The sequence below is a fragment of the Strongylocentrotus purpuratus genome, unplaced genomic scaffold (genome assembly GCF_000002235.5).
Source record: "Strongylocentrotus purpuratus isolate Spur 01 unplaced genomic scaffold, Spur_5.0 spur5_scaffold_17, whole genome shotgun sequence".
NCBI lineage: Eukaryota > Metazoa > Echinodermata > Echinoidea > Camarodonta > Strongylocentrotidae > Strongylocentrotus > Strongylocentrotus purpuratus.
The window spans coordinates 12,755,509-12,779,040 of NW_022145602.1; the positions used below are offsets into that span (position 1 = coordinate 12,755,509).

The window sequence follows — 23,532 nt, forward strand, 5'->3', positions numbered from 1 at the left end:
AAGGTGTAATAGGGTTTTAATACTGGGCGTATAAATACCGAAAGATTTATAAAGTTTAAATAATGCTGTCCCGGCCTTATCCGCTAAGTCCCTTGTCGCCGTTTTAAACGATCCATTATTACTAAAAAACAATGCCTGAATATTTCATTTCCTTTGCCGAGCTAAGTTTTACCCCGTTTATTTCAATTTCACTGTTATCAATAAACCTGCCCGACTTATTACATATCATTATTTTAGTTTTGAAGACATTAATATTAAACATCCAGGAGTTACAATATTGAGTAAATTTATCGGGATTTGACTTGATTTGATTTATTTTTCCACTCAAATATCCACAAATTAAAATGACATAAACATACAATATTACAATATATAATAGAACAAATGAATTATACAACAGTATTGTATTCAGTTGGAGGTCGAGGTGGCGCCCTCTTCAAAATATTGGTTAAGCATTTGCCCAGCAAGAGGGGATTTAGAAATAGTTGCGAGTTCATCTACATACATTATGCAGTTCAAGTCCTTGTCATTTAGCGTTATGTGTTCTGTAACTGAGGTATGAAAAATATCTACACCATCATTTAAAAAAATGTTGAATAATGTCGGGCTAATGACACCCACTTGTTTTAACATCGGCGCCCTCATCTAGTTTTACATTTTTAATACATGTCATATAGCACTCTCAGAAAATTACAATGGCCCGATACCTTGTTTTAACATATCACCAAAGACCATCCCTCCCTTCATGCAATGTTAACATTATGGAAAAAGTGAGTTTAAGTATTTATTAATTCAGAACTTAACCTGGGTTTCTCTTTTTTGAGACACCCTATAGAGTTTCAAAAGTCCAGGGGCCCGTTTCACAAAGCCTTTTTCTAATGACAAATGACAAAAATCAGTGACAAATCTGCTGATAACCAATCAGAAGCAAGGATTTCAGTAGCTTATAACGAAAACTATCATTTGTCACTGATGGCAAGTTTTATGAAACTACACGTATTTAGTCGATGCTAACCATGGGAAGTTGTTCGCATAGACATGGCCAAAGCGGAAGTCAATTCGATGTTGATCGACATGACATGAACAGCATGACATGAACAGTATCCCGGCGAACAACCTTCTTCATTGCCAAACAGTAAACCAACATTGGTCCTCTCTTTCATGTAGTTCTGCCCAAGACGCTGATATTATGAAAATCTGAATAAACTGCGTGTTTTCGAAGTAGCGACGCCATAGTAAACTGAAGACCATGCAATAGCCTATATTTTTAACAGGATAAAGAAGTCTAAACATACCTTACCAACTACTACACTCTCGTGTATATGGAATAATGTGGTATTATCGATTTGGGTGAGTAGTATTTGTGCAATATTATATCATATGGTAGTTTACGTACAAGCAGATGCACGCTTTCTTAGCAGTCAGGTAAGCCTAGCAAATCGACCAACCAACTTCCAAATTGAACAGTATGTATGTTGTATTACTGATATCGAATGGTCAGGTTAGATCAGAGACGTGGTTAGCGCATGTCCCAAATGACCCCGAATATCCATTTTGAAATTATCACTCCTATATCGATGGAGGTGCTACATAAATGGCGTTTGTGCATAAATGAATAATGATCTTAAACTCTCATGAGCACGTATCCAGTATTTTGTATCCGTGTGTTTTACAATTTGGTCTGCAATGACCTTTATCTGCTCATGCTCAGACAAAGTCTGTTCTCTTCATGAAATAAGATTCACTCTGTTCGTGCCTCTTTCTCTCTCTCTTCATATTGATTTCTAAGTGTGAGCTCTTTCGCCGCTACCAAACTACACGCAGGACTTCGGATTTTCGGGTTATTTTTACCACTAAACTTCGGAATTATTGGAGAAAGAAACAGAGGAAGGAAACGGAGATGATGACATCATTCCTAAACAGGGCGTTTACTTTAAGAGTGGTGTAGCCGTACTTATCGTCATGATTTATTTGAGCTTGAGTTTATTCATATTATACACTGTTAAAAAGCCCGCCATCAGCAAGTCAGCCGAGAAATACTTTTCAGCAGGGCCGTGATAAACTATATGACATACAAATAGAAAATAGCAATTGAATATAAAAATTTACTCTATAAGTGTAAACATAATGAAGTGTATATGACCTTTGCGAGATAGCTTATCGTTTTGGGTCTTAAAAGGGCAATTCAAAATGTGTCATAAGCCAAATTCTGACTTTCGTCTTTCAATCATAAGGTCGTGAGTTCGAATCCTACTCCGGACGTTAATTTCCGTAAGCAAGAAATTCATCTACATTGTGCTGCACTCCACCCAGGTGAAGTAAATGGGGACCTGGTAGGAATTTATTCCCTGAAACGCAGAGCGCGGGACGGCTGCTCTGCTAAATCCAGTGTAATTATAAGCTGCATTATTCTAGAGCGCTTAGAGACTTCTGATAAAGTAAGTGTTAGGCGATATAGGCAAATATAACTATCATGAAATATATAAATATAATCTACTGCGCTTACAATTTATTTTAATACTACTTTTGTAATATTATTACAGGAGTCACTACACTCTACCAGGGTAATTATGAATCGTACAACAGCCCAGTACAAAGTCTCCGGAAGCAATGGGAAGGTTTGTATATGAGATTTTAACTGCTCACGCACTTTTTATGCATTACACTAGTCACCACAGTGGTGTTATTTTTACCACTTATATTCGGAATTATTGAGGAATTAGAAACACAGGGAGAAGAAGAAATGGGACCCCCCCCCCCCCCCCAATCATACGAAGACACCAAATAATATTTCGTTGTTAATCGTTTATGTTGGGTAAGCTTAACGCTCGTGGGGCTCTAGACATAGATATAGCAGAAAGCACAACTATACAACTTTAACCTTAATTATACACGTCAACGGACTGTCGACCACAAGGTCCGCGGTTCGAGTCCTGCCGCGGCAATAATGTCCTTCGGCAAGGCATCTATCTACTTTTTCCACTCTCCACCAAGGTGTTAAATGGGTACCCGGTAGGATGTGAAAGCCAATGTAGTATGCTTAATAGCAATTTGAGTCTAGTAGCTCTTGCTGGAATGCTCCCCAGGGAGTGGAGAGAGTGCATACACTGTGTGCGGGCAAGCCAGAATCCGATGACTGTGGTAATAACATCGATGACCGGGATTACCCCGGTCATCGATGTTATTACCACAGTCAAGCGCTTAGAAACTCGGACATTGCCGATGTATTAGCGCGATATAAGCAGAAGTATTTGTACTATTAACTTATTGTATTGAGAGCATTAACCAGTTCAGTCTAACTGAAATCACACAGGCTGCACACATCTATGGCTATTATGAGACTAGGTTCAAATGTGACAGGAAAGTTTGGTCCACTCTTTTCATCTGTTTCTCCTCATATTTCGAATATAATTAAAGGGATCGTTTAACAATGTTAAATCTGAGATAAACGGCCCTACGTGTTATCAGTGTCTGTGATCTGATATGATGTAATATTGAAGCCCTAAAAAAATTGAGCTTCAAAATGATCAAGAAGTGCCTCAAAAAAGTAAAAATCTTTGAGTGACCGGTTTTACCATACTCGTTTTCCCCAATAGACTGTAGTGTTATGAAAACCGTCAGGCGAACGGTTTTCAAAATTTGTAATTTCAATCATAAATATCTTGATAATCAGACAGGCGATCGGCTTGTAAAAGTCACGGGGTTCCTGACTGACCTAAAGGTTTATAATTATCATTGCATCATGAGCTAATTCCAGAATATGTTTTCAGAATCTGAGACAAAGTTACCGGATCCCTTTAAGGGCATTTGAAGAATAATTATTTTCCATAGAAAATCACAACTAAATCATTCATAACCCTTATAAATTTGGTATATTTTTTAAATGGGGTTTTCGTGATTCAAAAATAAAAGGTGGACTGGTTTAATTGGGGCTTCGTTGAATTATTTTAGATGTTAGCTTCATATCACAATTTCAAGAAACTTAAATCTGGACAAGTTAATTGTTCACATACTTAAAAAAATGTCACAACTTGTTAAGGGTATGGATGATTTAGTTGTTACCCGAATGTTCTTTCGTACTCTTTACAAAGAACAATACATATCATGAATTGTTCTTCATCTTAATCGGAACGTAAACATTATTTAAAACCTTTAAAAACACCTTTTGGTACGAATAAAAATGACTGATCATTTCATAAATTCGCTTTCGTTCTTTCTGCCTGACTCCGACCATGATTGTAATGAAGGCCGAAGACAACAATCCGGATTCTTTAAAAATGGAAGAAAGATCCACCAAAGACGGATTAGTTCACGAAGATTCGACGGAAGCAGGGGAAAATACTAGCGAGCAAAGGGAAGATGACTTTCAAGAAAGATGCTGGAAGGTAGAATCATTAATATCCAGTATAAATATTGAGTTACACATTTCTGCATCTAGGCATCGTTTCACAAAACCGTCCTGAGTACAAGTTCACCGACAATCCATTGGCATGAGTGACATTTTAACACGCGTTTCCAAGGGATGTCGTTTAACTTGTACTTACGTATTGAACGTGAAACGATACCTAGTGTATGATTGTGCTTTAATTCTCCCTTGTCAAACCAATGAGACAGACACGGACCGAAAAAAGAAAAAAAAATTAAGTACCACTTGTACATCCACATATACGTTTGTTTATTCACATACATACACAAGAACATAAAGAACACGTTTCACAAAGGAAATACATTTATATACACATTTAAAGATAAACTTGAGTTATGGTAAAAAAAAAAAAAAAAATGAATTATCACAGAATCTAACGAAACTTACACTGAATGTTCAAGATTACAAATAAATCTTATGTGCCAAACAATTTTGGAAGAAAATGTATACTGGCTGATTAATGGGCATAGAAAGATAAGGAAATCAAGGTAGTACTAGCCCCGACACCATTTTTGTGTACAGTGGTTGCTACTTTACCAAGACTGGGCCAAATTTTGGATGATTTTGATGACTCCAGAATCTTGCATTACACACCAATACTTACATGCTGTATGATCAACTTTTCTGATCCATTCCACACCTTTTCTTTCACAATGCAATCGCAGTACCAGAACTCACCTGTATCTTTAAACTTAACGGATTTCATTTTATGCCTTAAATAAACATCACAAGTTATTTCTCCTTTACCGAAGCGACATCACTTTATGTCTTTACATCCCCAAACACAGACAATCTTCAAGAAAACGGCAATGTTTACTTCGTTCTTCAAAAGGAACAAGTCGATCCTAAAGAACGCCCTCATTCTAGTACTGATATGTCTTTATGCCGCCTACCTCATCGTCGCGTGCATCAAGGACTTTGAAGCCGCCATCATCCTCGTCGCCCTCACCAGCGCAACAGTGGTCGTGTATCTGTATATTCTCATCCGGGATACAAAGGGGGAAGCCATTAATGACAGGTGTATGAAACTGGTGTGGAGGATGATTGAAAAGAAATGGACTTACATAAAACGGTGAGTCAACGGATCCTTTCAGCCTCGTGACTCCCGTTCTTTGGTCAGGCATGAATCTACGTATGTCTCTCTTCACCCATGTACAGGAATCGGATACATGCCAGTGGTTGGAAGTAATTCATTCAATCATTTTTGCCCCTTAATAAGGGCCGGTTGGTTAAAGTTAGGAATAGTGCGTTGTGGGTGCCTTGATCATCCCTCCGGTTCTGTACCATGGACTAAGAGTGTTGTTTACATTAAGCATTAATAGCAATAATTGTATAAGATATATCGACGTGCTTCTTAGAAGCGTTTTTAACATCGATGGAAGTAGACAGATTTGAGTTTCAGATTTGAGGATGCTTAAGTTTTCCAAACATTTCAAATTGGTTGACTGTAAAAATTATATACATGTAAAATATTTTACTAACGCTAATTGATTTGCATCATACCAAGTGGAGCGGGCATAAGATTTTTTTTTTCATTTCTTATCTGACAGGCCATTTATTGCTGCGTCACTAGTGGGATTTGGAGTTGTGCTGTACCTCGTAACTAGACATAATCCCACTCAGCTAATATCATTCGGCGGGCTAGTCATTCTCATTTTAATCTGCTACGCCGTCTCAACATGTCCAAGCAAGGTAGAAGCCACATTTTTATTTTTCAATTGTTTTCGAATTCCAGTTTATACAAAATGAGCCATATGGATTGAATAAATGTGAATTAGTAATAAGATTTCTCAGCTGGATGAGCACCATTTCTCTATGTTATGTGTTGACGGAGTTCAACAAAAAGACCACGTTTTTAATGTATGTCCAAATAATCTTTAACAATTCTGACAAGCAACAACAATCACCGACAGAATAATGAAATGTTACATTTTAAGGGGGATCTAGAATTGATTGATGTGGGTACGAGGACTCGATTGGGTATTTTGCACCTTTTTTTTAAGTGTGAAGGTTTTTTTTTCTGGAAGACGTCACCTTCCCAAATGTGCCCCTTCCTGCATGCGCCACTGCGAAGTCAACTTTACTACCCTTTCTTTGGTTTTCTTAAATAATCTCATTGACAAATTTGTTTTAAACACAGCTAATTTTTCGCATGTTCTTTGTTTTTTAGCATGTTGGTCAAATGCAGATAATGTTTATTAAGTGCCAATATGGACTTTTAGATTTGCAAGTCGACATAGTGGACTGCCACGTGTGACGTCCTTTTAAGGCACCGTTACTTCCCTTTAAGGCACTGCCAGTTCCTTAAAAGGACGTCACACGTAGCAGTCCACTATGTCGCCGTGCAAATCTTAAAGTCCCTGTTATCATTATGAGACCCCTCCTTATTTCACAACTTTTTACCTTTTTGTTTAAATTACAGGTGAGGTGGAGACCAGTCATATGGGGACTCGTTTTGCAGTTTCTTCTAGGATTCTTCGTTCTCCGTACCTATGTCGGGTTGATTATCTTCGAGTGGCTCAACAACGTCATCGTACGGTTGTTCGGTTACTCCTCGGCAGGGGCGCTTTTCCTCTTCGGCGATGACTATCGGGAGCATTTCTTCGCATTCGCTGTACGCTCCTTTCTAATTTCAATCAAATAGATTTGACACTTATTGTCACATATTAAGTGCAAACAAACTAACAAAGTAGTTGAATTCCATAAACCATAGTCTGGTGTTTATTCCCCGCACTGGGTATCAAGTCACGCGTATCGCATATACATCGCGCACATGCGATCTGACCTCCTGAGGTCACAGGTGTCACATTTGCATAATCTGATACATATTCATTATCATGACATCCCTCCTTTGCCAGAATGAAACTTTATCCTGGTCTATTTTTATACTATAGTTTCACTGAAAATTCTTGTAATATTTCTTTTGTTCTTGTGTTTCAGCCATATGTGAATTACTGAAATAAACATGCTTTGGTGCATTTGCTTTTGTTTGGTTCTTTTTTTTTTTTTCTTTTTTTTTTTTAAAAACAACTTCTAACAAACAACAAATTTATCTGGTCGATAAACTTTTCCCAAATGTTTTATCTTCCAAACAACTTTGTTGAACAACATAACACATAACATGCAATATAATATCTTTCATGCAATATCTTTCATGCATCCAGTCTGTGGTCCAAATAAAAGTTCAACTGTTCACTGGATACTATTTGAGTTCTAGTTTTGAGTTTGTGTAAATCATCTGTTATCTCCAAGCGTTCATACGATTAGCTGAAACTGAAGTTTCTGGAAATACTCTCTTCGATGATTGAATCCATTTTTGAAAACTGATCGATGCTCCAACTCAAACTTGTGTTTTTCGCAACACCTATCACATACAATAAGGGCAGCGTTCGGCGTACACCCTTTTACATTGATTAATGTATGTGTAATATTGAAACATATATATCAGAACTTATTATTTTAGCACATAACACAACTTCCTCGTACGCTTGGTTTCCATGGTGATTTCTCCAACATGTCGATTTCACAAATATGGGCAGCGCAAGGCGTACACCCTTTAAATCATAACTTGGCTTCAACCAATGATTTCCAACCATTTCTCCTTGGCACATGTAGTTTCAGATATCACTGTCGCTATTTTACAAAGAGCTCATCCCCACCATATTGATCTGGAATCACACAAAATCATCATATCGCTTAGGGAATCTTCTCTGGCGTTGTGGTCTACTAGCTGCCATAGGAACGTTGGTGTTTGTTGTCTCTGCTTGGGTATCACCATCTTGATGTCTCTGGTCACCGCCTGATGTGTTGCTCGCTGCCTCCGAGTCTGGATCTCTGGTCACCGCCTCAGGAGTACTGGTCTCCGCCTCAGGATTACCGTCCGACCCTTCAGGAATACCGGTCACCGCCTCATGATTGCCGTCTGTCCTCTCTGGATTGGCAGCTTCGTTACGAGTGTCTCGGGACATGTATCTTTTTACACTTGATACATTCCTATTATACAGGACTCCGTCAGGAGATTTCACAGTTACCATACTTCCTGTTCTTGCTGTCACTGTGTATGGCTGGCTAAAGTATGGCGTGTCTAGTTTCCTCCTTTCATCACGTCTTACTATCACCTTATCTCCTGGCACTATGTCAGAATGTACGGCTCCCCTCTTCAGATCTGCATAGTGTTTTGCACCACTTTTCATTTGGAGGTCCCTGTCTCTGAGTTCCTGATCCTCACTAATGTCCTGGATTTGTGGTAGTTTAGTTCGGATCTTTCTCCCGAACAACACTTCTGCCGGGCTTTTCCCCGTTGTCGAATGAGTACTAGCCCGGTAGACTGCGACGTAAGTCAGCAAGGCCTCCTTCCAATCCTTGCCTTCTGCCTGTGCAATTCTAAGCCTTTTCACTATACTCTGGTTCTGTCTTTCGACCTCGCCGTTGGCTTGGGGCCATTTAGGAGTCACCCGATGGTGTTGAATTCCTGTAACGTTCATGTACTCTGCGAAAACTTCTGAGATGAACTGGGGTCCATTGTCTGAGTATAACGTCACAGGTAACCCATGTCTGCCAAAGATTTCAGCCAGGGCTTTGACTGTCTTCTCTGCAGTGGTTGATTTCATGATTGCATACTCGTAGTATCTGCTATAATAATCAACTACCACAAGTATAGATTCTCCTGTCGGAAGTGGTCCTAGGAAATCAACAGCTACATCCACCCAAGGTCCTGTTGGCAACATAGTACTTCGAATTGGTTCTGGTGGATTACCCCTGCTTGTGATTTGGCACCCATGACAAGTCTTGACGAATTTCTCTGCATCTTTCTCACATCCTGGCCACCATACCTTGGTTCTCAAATTCTGTTTGGTGCCAACAATGCCCAGGTGTCCTTCGTGAGCTAATGACACCATCTTTGGCCTCTGTGCCTGTGGAATCACCAATCTGCTACCTCTCAGCACACACTGACCAATTATACAGAGTTCATCCTTGATGGGAATGTATGCTTTGTATGGACAATCATCCCATTGTCCACTGTGAATACACTCTCTGATAACTTCAAGTTCAGGATCATGTTCAGATTCTCTTTCGACTTCCTTCGTTGTCACCGCACCTGGCGTTGACTGGACTGCCACAAAACGCACAAAGCTCTCTGCTTTTGTTTCCAACACAGAAGTTTCTCTCGGTTGATCATCCTTCAGCAATCTTGACAATGGATCTGCTATGTTGGACTTTCCTGCGATGTGGACTACCCTGTACTTGTACTGTTGAAGCCTCAGAACCCACCGCTCTATTCTCGCACATGGCTTAGATCTCGGTGAATAAATGACTTCAAGCGGTTTGTGATCAGTCACTAGATCAAACTCTATTCCATACAGGTACGCATGGAATCTTTCACAAGCCCACACAAGTCCAAGGGCTTCTTTCTCCGTCTGAGAGTATCTCCTTTCAACGTTACTTAACGAGCGGCTGGCATATGCTACTATCCTCGGGCCATCAGCATGCACCTGCACCAGCACTGCTCCTAAGCCAACTGGACTGGCATCCGCTATGACCTTTGTCGGTGCATTTAGATCATAGTAGCCCAGGGTCTCTGCACTCATTAAGCTTTCCTTCAGCGCCTTAAACGCTTGTTGTTGTTCATGACCAAATTGAAATGGCGTGTCCTTTCTGGTCAGCTTTCTCAGTGGATCTGCCAATGTAGCAAAGTTCGGAATGAACTTTGCGCAGTAGTTGACTAGCCCCAAGAAACTTCTCATCTCAGTTGCAGTCTGGGGTTCACGGGCCTCTGCAATTGCTTTCACCTTGGCCAATCCTGGGTTGAGTCCCTCGCTAGTCAGTCTGTGCCCCATGAAGTCCAACTCAGAGACACCAAACTTACACTTTTCTGCATTTGCAGTAAGTCCTGCGTCCCGCAGTCTGCCAAGCACCTGCTTCAACCTCTTGTCATGCTCTTTCTGGGTCGATGCATGCACAATGATGTCATCTGATATGTTCGCAGCTCCTTCTATCCCAGCTATCACTCTGTGTATCTCATATTGATAAATCTCTGGAGCAGCATTGATTCCGAACAACAGTCTCTTATAGCGGAACAACCCACAATGAGTGACAAAGGTTGTCACCTCTCTAGACTCCGGATGTAACTCCAGTTGGTGGTACCCCCACTTCAGGTCTATTTTCGAAAAGACCTTGCTAATCGACAGCTCCTGTAGGACTTCCTCAATAGTGGGAATGGGGTGACGTTCTCTTATGATTGCTTCGTTCACTCTACGCATATCGATACACAGTCTAATTTCATCATTTCTCTTTGGAACTATGACAACTGGGCTTACCCATGGCGTGGAGCGTTCAACTGGCTCAATGATGTCGAGATCGATCAATTCCGCAATCTTCATCTCGACCTTTTTTCTCAGTCCAAATGGAGTCCTTCGCACAGGCTGGGCCACTGGCTTCACCGTTTCATCCACTGCTAACCGCACCTGTCGGCCCTTCAACTTCCCAACTCCTTTGAAGACTGCTTCAAACTCCTGCTTTAAACCTGCATAACTCTGTACCGCATTTACATGTACAATTCCCACCTGGAGCACTCCCAGCTCTCTAGACGTATGTTTGCTCAGTAAAGGTTCTCCCTTTTCTTTAATGACAACAAACTCTGCAGTCGACTTCATCTTGCCAACTTCTACTGTGGCTGTGAAACATCCAACAGTTGTTAATGGTATCTGTGATGTGTACGGATAAAGCCTCTTGGTACTCTTAGTAGATTTGCAGATGATTTTGTCCTTCTTCAGTTTCTCCCACAATATCTGATCTATTACATTGCAATCACTTCCCGAATCTACTATCACTGGGACTGTGACACCTCCAATGATTATTGGGACTTTCTCATGATCACCATTCACAGCAAATTGATAGTACCTCTGATCACGGCCACGGCTGTTGTCATCATCACTATCATGTCCGGGTTCACCTTCCACTTGGCGAACTCTATTCTTATACTTCTTTCCATCTCTGGACTTCCCATCTCTGAATTTTCCTCTCGCCTCACTTGTGCTCTTGGCCTTACTTTTGCACATCGTCGCAAAGTGGTTTTGGCCTCCACATTTCCGACAGATCTTTCCTTTGGCTGGACATGATGCATCCTTCCCAAAATGTCCTTTGTTCCCACATCGGTAGCATTCCAAATTCTTTTTTCTGTCATTCTCATACGATACTCGGTTCACTTGAACTTGTCCACCAGCTCTAGGCCTTTCTCTCTCTCTCAATGACATGGAGTTAAATTGACCTTCAACAGCTTCTAGAGCAGCAGCCATGGACAATGCATCATTTAACTTGAGCTCACCTCCTTTCTCCAGCATTCTCCTGCGAAGTTTATCAGCTCTGCAGTACTGAACTACTTGGTCAAGAATTTGGTTTTCTACATCCCCAGCTACGAAATTGCATCCAATAGCAACCTGTCGTAATTTGGTAACAAATTGGGCAACCGTTTCACCATCTTCCTGCTTTGTTTTCCTGAACAAATGTCTTTGAAACGTAGCATTAGGTTTGACAACATAATGAGCATTTAGGGCATCTGTGGCTTTTTGATACTCATTCCTCTCTCCTTTATTGGGAAGTGTTTTGAAAGTCTCCCTTACCACAGGCCCCGCAGTGTACAGCAACAGTGCTCTTCGTTGCGCCTCCTGGGCCGGCGTACATCCGTCCAGAAACAGGCCGCGACTATCGGCGTAGGCTTCGAACTCTTCAAGCCAAGCTTTCCACTTGCCGCTGACAATACTTGCACCACCCGTCGGATCGAAGTGTGGAACTCCTCGAAGCGCTAACAATTCCGCTCCAGCGAATGCCATGTTGAAACTTTTCCAGCTCGTAGCCACAGATTCAACATCCAAGAAACATTAATCCTCGTCGCCAATGTCACATATTAAGTGCAAACAAACTAACAAAGTAGTTGAATTCCATAAACCATAGTCTGGTGTTTATTCCCCGCACTGGGTATCAAGTCACGCGTATCGCATATACATCGCGCACATGCGATCTGACCTCCTGAGGTCACAGGTGTCACATTTGCATAATCTGATACATATTCATTATCATGACACTTATGATTTATCGTCATCGCGAAAGTTGTAATCTAAAGCTTTATAGAGAAGGTTGAGTTCTGGGAAGAGGTGAAAAATAATTTGCGAGCATTACTCATTCTTATTATGCAAGTGTGGAAGAACATCAGATAAGACATGTTCCCTAAAAAGCATGGCTCTTCAAATGCCTTCATATTCTAAATATGCATGTAACGTCGTAAAAATCGGGGGGGGGCGGCTTTTTACGCCACGTGTTCGTGTAGTCCCATATACATCTTTCTGTGTACAGTGTTTGTAACTTTACAAAGACTTGGCCAAATTTCTTATCATTTTGATGATTCCAGAACCTTGCAATACACACAAATTCTTATATGCTAGATGATCAACCTTTTCTGGTCGGTCACCACACCGTTTCTTTCACAATGCAATCGCATGACCAGAACTCAACTTCATCTTAAAGGGCAATCCTTGACAAATAGTTCATTGCATGAAAACAGAAAGAGAAAGAAACAGAACGGTGAAAATTTGAAATAAATCCGCCCAATAACGAGAGATATGAATTCTCCAAATACAGTATATGGGAATCCTCAAAGTAGCAATTTATCAGTGGATTGTGGTGTAGTCAGGGACAACCATATTCGTTGCCGTGTACAAAAATATAAGTAATATCTAAATTTCTCCTGAACACATTATTCCTCGAGGCACACCTCTAAATAAATTATGGATAAAGTTATCATAAGTTCTAGGGAACGCAATAAAGAATCATGATACCTCTTTGCATGCTCTAGTCTGCACCTCGTATCGTACGAATATCGTACAACTGGGCGTGGCTTATAGTTTGTGCACACTTTTTTATAGTCTGCATGAACAGGCTGTCAAACAAGAACTGGCAATATTTGCCGAATTTTGATTGGTTGGTCGTCTTAAAAGGAGATGGTTGTCAGTTTCCACGTGCAGTAGGTCATAATTAAATCGCTGACACCAGACTTGGTGGAAATACCATTGATGGGTGTACGAGCTCTCGCACACAGCGAACCCGTGGTCCCATCATCTCTCGGAGAGTCTTCGGGTGAGGGAAATGTAAGATATTGACTTTTATAGATGGCGTATTGGTGGAGAATGAAGGGCATTACATAAGGCCTGTTGGCCATAAAACTGAAAGCTAATCCTAATTCTGTTTGACAAAACTTGTTATTGCGTAAACACCCGGAAGGTGTCGTATCTCCCATGAAAGCCCACTACTAGCGTCTTTAAAGGCATCGTTTAACAATGTTAAATTTGAGATGCATGACCCTACGTGTTATCAGTGTCTGTGATATGGTGTAAAATTGAAGCCCTAAACAAATTGCGCTTCAAAATGATCATGATTCATGAAGTGCCTCAAAAAAGTAAAAAATCTTTGAGTTACCGATTTTACCATACTCATATCCCCAATAGTCTGTAGTGTTATAAAAACCGTTAGGAAAACTTTTTTATTTTCGATTTCTAATCGGAAATATCTTGATAATCATGCAGGCGAACAGCTTGTCAAAGTCATGGGATTCCTGACTGACCTAAAGGTTTATAATTATCATTGCAGCATGATCTAAATCCAGGATTTTGTTTCAGAGTCTGAGACAAAGTTACCCAATCCCTTTGGGTGGTATTCTCGAAAGCGGACTAACTTTGGTCCATGGTTTAATCCACCGACTAAGTATGAAATGCCAAGTGTCCATATGAATATATTTTTGAATAATTTGATATGTCCCTAAATTACCATGATAACATAATTATATCATAGTTATATTGTTGTTTATTGATTATGTTATTACATTTTATTTTAATTTAGTGACAGATTAAATTATTCAAAAACACATTCATATGGACATTTGGCATTCCATACTTAGTCGGTGGATTAAACCATGGACTAAAGTTAGTCCGCTTTCGAGAATACCACCCTTTCAAACTGCAGGTACTGCCCATTGTGTTCTACTTCAGTGCACTCATCTCCGTCCTGTACTACTGGGGAGTCATGCAGGTACTGATTCAGAAGATGGCCTGGCTCATGCAGAGGACCATGCAGACTACAGCCATCGAGTCCATCAGTGCAGCAGGAAACATCTTCTTTGGCATGGTAAATATGCACAGGGGAGGGGGGGGGGGGAGTCACAAAGACTAAGGTCGAATTTAAATTGGACTTAACTACGGCAGGCCATTCATACCACTAGTTCCTCTAACCATTCCTAGCTGGGATTGGTTTTTCAAGGGACGTACAAAACGTGGTCACAAATTTACCTTTTTTGATAGTTCATTATTGAAGGAAGAAATATTATCTAAAGATCATGATTGAGAGACCAATGGTGATAGCAACCAGTGGCATGAACAGCCTGTCATAGTTAAGTCCAACCTAAAGTCAATCTTAGTCTTTGTGAAACACTCCCCAGGTTTTCCTCGATGGTTATAGAATTTGTAATATTTGTTTTACTTTTGTTTGTTTTTTGTTCTCTCTACAATGTTGCAGTATCTATAACATTCTAAGCAGATACTTGGTAGGTGTCAATGACACCTACCAAGTATCAATATGGCTTTAGTTTGTCTGGAATCGTCTAGGTGCACTTTTCCTGAAGTCCATTTATCATCTTCTGAACCCTCTTTTGTAATCGATCCAGACTGATCCACAAGCCGTCAAATCAATCGCAAACTAGAAAACTCCTATCTATGTAGTACAAAGTTTGGATTGTTTATTAATCAATCTCAACTCTTTATAAGACGGGTCTGATGTGAAAACCGGTAGAATATCACGACATGAACACTGCTTTTGAAATGCATTTAGTCGAGGAAAAAAATTCTCATAAAAAATACGTAAATGCACGCGTGTCTATTCGCCCTCTCTCGACAGCGTTTACGTAATAAAGTCAAACTTGCTTCAGTGACCACCTGTCTACAAAGACCACCTGTCCACAAAAACCACTTTTTTGTCTCGCTTGAAAATGGTTTCTCATTAAAACATGTACTAAAGGAACCTGTCTTCAAAGACCACTTTTTGTGTTTCCCTTGGGCGGTTTATAGACAGGTTTGACTGTATAGCGATATTAAAGCACTATTTTTGACGACAGCGGAATACCTCCATTTTGTCCTGACTGTTTACAGAGCGAGTCTTCGGTGATGATCGCGCCATACCTGGATGTAATGACCAAGTCCGAGCTCCACGCGGTCATAACCGGTGGTTTGGCCACGGTAGCGGGCGCCACGCTGGGTGGCTACATCTTCGCGGGGATCGACCCCTCCCATCTGATTGCTGCCTCGGTGATGTCGGCGCCCGCCGCGCTGGCTATATCCAAGCTGGCATACCCGGAGACAGAGCAGTCGAAACTCATCACAGAGAGTGATGTAGAACTTTCGAAAAGGTACAAACATTAACAGTAAAATAACGAGAACGGCCTCAAATGAAGACATTCATATAGAATTTCGGAGAAAAAAACCTTAAGGCCTTGTGCGTCAACTATTGAAGTAGGTAAAAAAAAAATGATAAAGGCGTATTACGAGTATTCAAATTGCCTTGAATCGATTTTTTATTTTTATTTTTTTTTATTTTTTTTATCGTGTTCAGTTCCATTGCGTGTTTCACGCAATGTCACTAGTAACTATGTTAACATTAAAGAGAGAGGGGGGGGGGGTTATCGATGCTCTCCAATCTTACATTCTATCTCAAACTTTATCTCTCTTCGAACTCCTCTATTTTCTCTGCGTGGTTACCGTGGTGTGTGTAATGTGTTTTCTGATTATCTACGTTGTCTCTTCACACGTTTCCTCGATCCTCAGTTTCTGAGTTTCTTCCAATCTTTGTCATCAATTTTCTTGTCATCCTCTGCTCTAGAACTGAGCGAAATGTAGTTGAAGCAGCAGCAAATGGAGCGGCGATGGGCATATCACTTGTCCTCAACATCGCCGCCAACCTAGTGGCCTTTCTCTCCCTCCTTGCCCTCATCAACGCACTCCTCGGGTACTTTGGAGGGCTCATTGGTTATCCTCAGTTGACCTTTGAGGTATATCAATCAAAATCGGCTGAACGACATATATTCTCCGACGACAACTGCTTCGTGGTCGGCTTACTTCGAATCATCAGGTCATCACGTTAGGTCGAGTGGCCGCGTTACCCGACCTTTTGTGAAAACATGCCCTTTTATTCACAAAATGTCTGGGGTAATGTTTTTGAGATAAACCGCTCTCATCTACAAATGGTCTGGTCCAATTTACCCGACACTTCGTGGAAACCCTTCGGAAAATCAGAGCAAGTTCGCGTTCTTAACGTGCATCTTCGCATGCTGATCTCCCGTTTTCCTTTCACGAAAGGTCATTTCACGCGACCGCCCGACCGAACGCGATGACCCGATGATTCGATGTGAGCATCCGTGGTCAACGATCTAGAACGAAATTCTCATCTTTATCTCTTGACTAAACCGCCCCAACTACTCCAATCCTACCTCTCAACTTAAGTCTAAACACCACTTGAAGCCCAATCCCAGCAATACATATTCAATTGACGAAATTTGACCCTACCCAACTAAACCTGACCTTGTGCCTACCTTAACCTTAAACCCACTTGCAACCTAAATCTACATGTATTGATTTGACCCCCCCCCCCCCTTCCCCTAAATAATGGTGTCATGTAGGAGTACATCAGAAACAGGAAAACAACGACTGATCAACTAGTCAACGACTAATAAGAGATGGTCATAGCTCAAATTTAAGAGAGGAGTGGTAAGTGGCGTGACCAACTTTTTGGCCAGTTGACGCTCGCCCTCTCCTTCGGAACTTCCAGGGGAACAAATCATTCTTCCAGTTGGTTCACGGCACACGAGAAAAATCTGCGAAACTCCTCCCACCCCAGTTTTCCAGGTTTAGCTTCTCAATTATTTTAGATCGTGTTCTCTTAATTCACTTTGACCCGTCGCCTTTTTACCACTCTGTCTTCCAGTTGATCTGTTCCTACGTCTTCATGCCTCTAGCTTTCATCATGGGAGTGGAGTGGGGTGACTGCCAGCTTGTGGCCGAGTTGATAGGTCTCAAGACTTTCCTGAATGAATTCTACGCGTATGGTGTCATGGGGCAGTACATCAAGAACAGGGACACAGGAGATGGACCAACGCTATCTGTAAGTGTAACCAAATCGTAGCAGTGGTGGAGCTCCATTGATGGCAAAAAAGGTTGATGAAAATTAAGTCAAATTGCTTTTAGAACTGTACAAAGTCGCTCTCCAAAAACGATATGGACGTTAGGCTATAGTGGATCAGTTATTCACAGCGTCATCAAGTTCTTAAGAACGGGTTATATTATCTGGTTGTTCTTTATTCTTTGATAGATGCAAAATGTATTGTCCATGGCTCAGACACCTTCCTCAGACCTAAACTAGCCGGCAAATTGCCGTTTGCCTAGTCATTAAGGTTTAACAATGTTAAATCTGATATGCATGGCCCTACGTTATCAGTGTCTGTGATATATGGTGTAAATTTGAAGCCCTAAAAATTGCGCTTCAAAATGATTATGAAGTGCCTCAAAAAAATAAAAAATCTTTGAGTGACCGGTTTCACCATACTCATTTCCCCCAATAGACTGTAGTGTTATGAAAACCGTTAGGAAAACATAAAATGACATTTTGATTTTCAGTCATAAATGTCCTGATAATCAGACAGGCCACCGGCTTATAAAAGTCATGGGATTCCTGAATGACCTAAAGGTTTATAATTATGATTGCAGCATATTAAGCTAAATCAAAGATTTTGTTTAAGGATCTGAGACAAATCTACCAGATCCCTTTAATGTGAGACAACAGTACTAGTAGGCGTCCCTGTCTGCGAGTACATTTCTGAGTAAAGGGTGTCTGAACCATGCACATCGATCGGAACGTTCACATGGTTAGTATTTTGGAATATGTCCCCGATGTCTTAACTTGCTAATGTACCATTATTCTGTTACTAAGTTCGGAGGGTGCAATAAATGTTTCATTTGCAGTACTGTCAACTGTACCAAATTATAGTTTGTTGAAGTGTCTGATGCTGTTCTCACTGGCGTGACAGTGCATAATATGTCTCATTTGTTGTCAAGGTGCGGTCAGAGGTGATTGCGACGTACGCCCTCTGCGGTTTCTCCAATATAGGCTCTATCGGCATGATCTTAGGAATCCTCGGCCCACTGGCACCCAAACAGAGAAAGGTATTGTCCCCTGTAGCTCTCCGTGCCCTCTTTGCTGGATCCGTAGCTTGCTTCACCACAGCTTGCATTGCAGGTATAGATTGATGTGTTTTTATTTGTTTGCAAATATGACCAAGCAGCAGGCACGCAGCCAGAGTTTGATGTTTGGGGTAGGGGGGCACATACATGTAATTGATCGAGGTCAAAAAAGGGGTCTTAAAAAGTTCAAGCGATCTTGGAAATTTGTGGGGGGCATGCACATGCCCCCCCCCCCCCCGTGGCTACGTGCCTACGTACTATATTTGGCGCGTCTTATCTTCGATATAATGACCAAGGACTATACCGTGCAACAGTGGCGTACCTGGGGTACTCCGTCAGGGGGGGCAAGCGACCGAAACAAACAAAAAAGGCGATGCTAATTTTCACTTCTGGCGAGCGAGCGAGCAAAAAAAAACTTTAAGTAACGTTTGGTATATAAACTGATATTGTTGCAAGTTGGGGGTGGGAACATTCACTTATTAGCGACGTTAATTTCATTTTTTTGCAAAGGAGCGTAGCGAGCAAGAAAAAAATCAATTCTTTTTTAATAATTGCCACTTAAACTTGGTTCAATTGTCCCATGCAGGGCGCGGGAAGAATATTGTGTTTAGGGTGATTTTATACCCATTTTAGCTAGCGAGCCAAAATACATCTTTCTCTCAATGAATTGCTATATAAAATTTGTTTCATTGTTGCAGGTCGGGGGCGGGCACAATCGTGTTTAAGGCAATGTCAATCCCATTTTGGCGGGCAGGCAACCCCGTACATTTCTCTTTTTAAAGATATTGTAGCAGATTAGTGGTGGGTACATAATTCTACGAGCTAGCGAGCGTATAGCTAGCGAGCGAGCGAAAAAAATCACTTCTCTTTTATAGGGAAAATATGGTATGGTGATTTTATACCCATTTTAGCTAGCGAGCCAAAATACATCTTTCTCTCAATGAATTGCTATATAAAATTTGTTTCATTGTTGCAGGTCGGGGGCGGGCACAATCGTGTTTAAGGCAATGTCAATCCCATTTTGGCGGGCAGGCAACCCCCTACATTTCTCTTTTTAATGATATTGTAGCAGGTTAGTGGTGGGTACATAATTCCACGAGGTAGCGAGCGAAAAAATCACTTCTCTTTTATAGGGAAAATATGGTACATAAAACTTGGGTTCATTGTTCCATGTCAGGGACGTGATTATTAAAAGCGGTGTTATTTCTATTTTGGCGAGCGAGCGTAGCGAGCGAGCAAAAAAAATCACTTCTCTTCTATAGGGAAAATATGGTACATAAACTTGGGTTCATTGTTCCATGTCAGGGACGTGATTATTAACCCGTTGGCTACTGAATTATCTAATTCCCATAGGCTTAACACAGGGACCACCAGGTTCCCGTAAGCAATGGGTTAAAAGCGGTGTTATTTCTATTTTGGCGAGCGAGCGTAGCGAGCGAGCAAAATTTTTGTAATGATAATTGGTTCATAAATTTCAGATTTTTTTGTTGCAGGGCAGGGCTTACACAATCATGTCTAAGGTGATGTTAATTCCGTTTTGGCGAGCACGAGCACACCAAAACCTCTTTGAATAACGTTTGGTACATAATTATTAACTGGTTGTTGCAGATTGGGGCGGGCACGTTAGCGGTGTCAATTCCATTTTGGCGAGCGAGCATAGCGAGCAAGCAAAAAAAATTCTCTTTTAATAGAAATTAATAAATAAACTTGTTTTTATTGGTGCAGGTCAGGATGGACGCAATCGCGTTTAACGCGATTCAATTCCTTTTTGGCGAGAGGGCGAAAAACTCTTCCATTTTTAATGATATTGTTGCAGGTCAAGGGTGGGCACAATTGTTTTCAAAGCAATATCTATTCATTTTATTCGCGAGCAAGTGTAGCGAGCGAGAAAAATGAATTACTCTCTTTTAGTAACATTTGGTACATACACTGTGTGTTATTGTTGCCACGGTTGCAGGTCGGGGCAGGCACAATTGTATTCTAGGCAATGCTAATCCTTTTCTTTTTTCAGGGGGACGAGCAAGTGAAAACATTTAATACAAAATAGGCTAGCAAGCAGTTCGCGCCAGCGAAGAGTTTCGAATTTGTTATATCACTTATATTTTCCTATTTTCATTTGTCTTAATTTTTCAGGGCCATATGCGGAATATTTTTCTGGTGGGGGAGGGGGAAAGATGCGTTAAAAGTTTTCGAAGAATCTCAAAAGCAAAAGGAGTGAAGGGAGTTCGAGCGACCGAACAGGTCATGAGGGTACTTTTGCATTTTCAAAAGTAGAATTGAAGGATTTGGTATAGGCCTACACTACATTTTCAGGAAAAAAATTGTACGTTTTCAAAATATCTGGGGTCAACTGCCCCCCCCCCCTCCCCCTGGTGCGTACGGCCATGGTATTTTTTTTTTAAAAATTCCCCATTTTTTTCCTTTCCTTTTCTTTTCCCTTTTTCTTCCTTTTCTCTTCTTCTTCCTTTTTTCTTTCCTTTTTCTTTTTTTCCTTTTTTCTCTTTTTTTGCTTTTTTTCTTCCCTTTTCTTTTTTTCTTTTTCTTTCCTTTCCTTCTTTTCTTTTCTTTCCCCTTTTTCTTTTTTTCCCCTGGAGCCAGTCAGGGGGGCACTCTGCCCCCCTGCCCCCCCCCCGTAGGTACGCCAGTGCCGTGCAATATGTGTTCCGTACCGAACTAACGGTTCTTTCTGTACCAAGGTCATATCAAGATATCTTGAACGAGATATGACATTACGTTGTCAGGAACACCTTGTACTGAATCGCCTCGCCTACCTTGGTTTCCATGACAAAAGTAGGGGAAAATTCTCAGATCAAACAACTGTATTATTTATACAGTCAGCCCCGCCCACCTCCCTAACGCACATACACGCACACACACACACACACACACCCACACGCACACACGGCCATGTGAAAGAGCATGTTGCTTGCAAAACGGAGCAATCTATCTTAAAGTAGATATCCATTGAATTTAAGAACTAATTTTATGTTCATTATTGCAACGTTGAAACTTTGATTCGACAAGGTTATCAAAATTCAATGCTTGGAAACATTTGAAGTAATGATTATTATAAATTACAAAACGCTTAAATACAGCCCCGGCATAGCACCTGAAGAGCTCGCTGCTGAGATGTGTGAGATCACAATATGGACATGATTTGCACAAGCAGACGATGTCCCATGACATCTTACACATTTTCAGTGCCTGTGTTTTCAACTTCTCTTGAGTTTTTTCTCTTACTTCACTACTGTCAGGTTAAATGTATAATCTATTGCCTCACTCTAAACATCGCGCATGGTTTTATTTTAATGACAAATGCAGCGATACAAAAATAAAGGAATCTGTCGCTTGTAAACAAAATAAAACACCATTGTATATTCAACTGCACACACCGCGGTATGTTCGGCGTTCCAAAGGGGAACAAATGCCGTCCTTAGTATCATTCCGGGGGGTTTTCAATTTGAAAGTCTGGTTTCTTTGATTGTTAATTAACCCCTATCCTGTGTATTTACAAGCAAAAGATTTTAATTATCAGAATCGGGTCATATCCCATTTTGAATGGTTTGACATGCCATTACATTTATATACACTAAACTCATTATAATTTGACAAATAATAGCTTTGCAATTAGGTTCATTCTTTATGGGATGTCGTCTGCTTGGGCAGTATCGGTCCATATAGTGACGTCATTAAAACATTGTTATTTTTCCGGCGAATCTCTCGTATATACCAGCTGCTATGGAGGTGGTTGTATTTCTATTTTTTATAAATATGTAATATATGATATATAATATGTAGTTGACCTAAAACTTGTACGATGGCCATCTGTTAGCTTACCAGTTCCTAGGGATACATTAGTTGACATATTTGTGATTTTCTTTGAATTTCACCTTTAACCAGCCTCATTTTCATATCGATAGTCACACCGACGATACCTATATACCAGGACCCGTCTTATAAACAGTTACGTTCAATAGTAGTACTTATTTGCGATTTATATCATTCGCAACTATGTACATAAGAGATAGGATACTGCAAAATAGTGCCTGATTAGAGGACTTTCGGTTGATTTAAATCAATCGCAATTCTTTATGAGACCGGGCCAGTTTCATTTTGCCCTGTATGGTCCCAAAACCCGCGGTTTTAAGTCATAAATGACTGTACGTGTTATATTGTTTGTTGCAGACTGATAGACCATTTTAAGATATAATTTTGGAGGCCGTGCTATGGCAAGAAATGATCAGTGGTTTATCCAATTTCTCCTCTTCCGCCTCTTATGCGACAGGCATCTTGTACGTGCCCGAGGAGTTCATACAAACCAATTCGACATCGACACCGGGGATGACTACCGTATATTGAGGGGAAAAGGATACGAGACGATTTTGAGGCTGATATATATACTGCATGCCCCTACTTGAATTAAATATGATACTACATACTTGCATACAGTGGCATAGCTGCAGGGGACATGGGAGACACTTATTCAATCTTCCAAACAAAATAGAGTGGTGAGCAGAAAGAAAAAGAAAGAAGACAAAAAAACGAGAAAAGAAAGAAAGGGAAAGGGTTGAGGGTAAAAGGGTATCAGAAGGCGTCTCGACAATTCCCCGCAGCCCCTTTTCCAATAAGTAGCCATGTAAATTAGCATTTCCTTTTTCCAGTAAAACTGGTGCCCCCTATCGCGCCTCCGCCCCCTCAACGAATGGACTCGCTCTTCGCCACTGCCTGTAGGTAGTATGTATCAGAACAGCTACCACCTGGCGGTCATCAGATACTAGTGAACTTTGACCCCTCAGCAGGTGTATAGTGATTATAATGATAATTATGATAAAGATA

At 40.8% G+C, this 23,532-nt stretch overlaps 1 protein-coding gene across 1 annotated transcript; it reads left to right on the top strand.

The window, feature by feature from the left end:
* Positions 1-4,359: 4,359 nt before the first annotated feature.
* Positions 4,360-23,192, top strand: LOC752221 (solute carrier family 28 member 3-like). The gene is made up of 9 exons (XM_030988180.1): positions 4,360-4,385; positions 5,259-5,385; positions 6,849-7,040; positions 14,405-14,599; positions 15,616-15,872; positions 16,343-16,511; positions 17,444-17,620; positions 18,571-18,751; positions 22,982-23,192. The coding sequence occupies exons 1-9, from the start codon at positions 4,360-4,362 to the stop codon at positions 23,053-23,055; spliced, it is 1,398 nt and encodes a 465-aa protein (XP_030844040.1). The 3' UTR covers positions 23,056-23,192.
* Positions 23,193-23,532: the final 340 nt, after the last annotated feature.

Coding starts and splice junctions, on each gene's coding strand:
- LOC752221 (XM_030988180.1), top strand. CDS start 4,360: ATGACTTTCAAGAAAGATGCTGGAAG. Junction 7,041..14,404: donor AGCATTTCTTCGCATTCGCT/GTACGCTCCTTT, acceptor CTAAAGTTAGTC/CGCTTTCGAGAATACCACCC. Junction 16,512..17,443: donor ATCCTCAGTTGACCTTTGAG/GTATATCAATCA, acceptor TCTGTCTTCCAG/TTGATCTGTTCCTACGTCTT.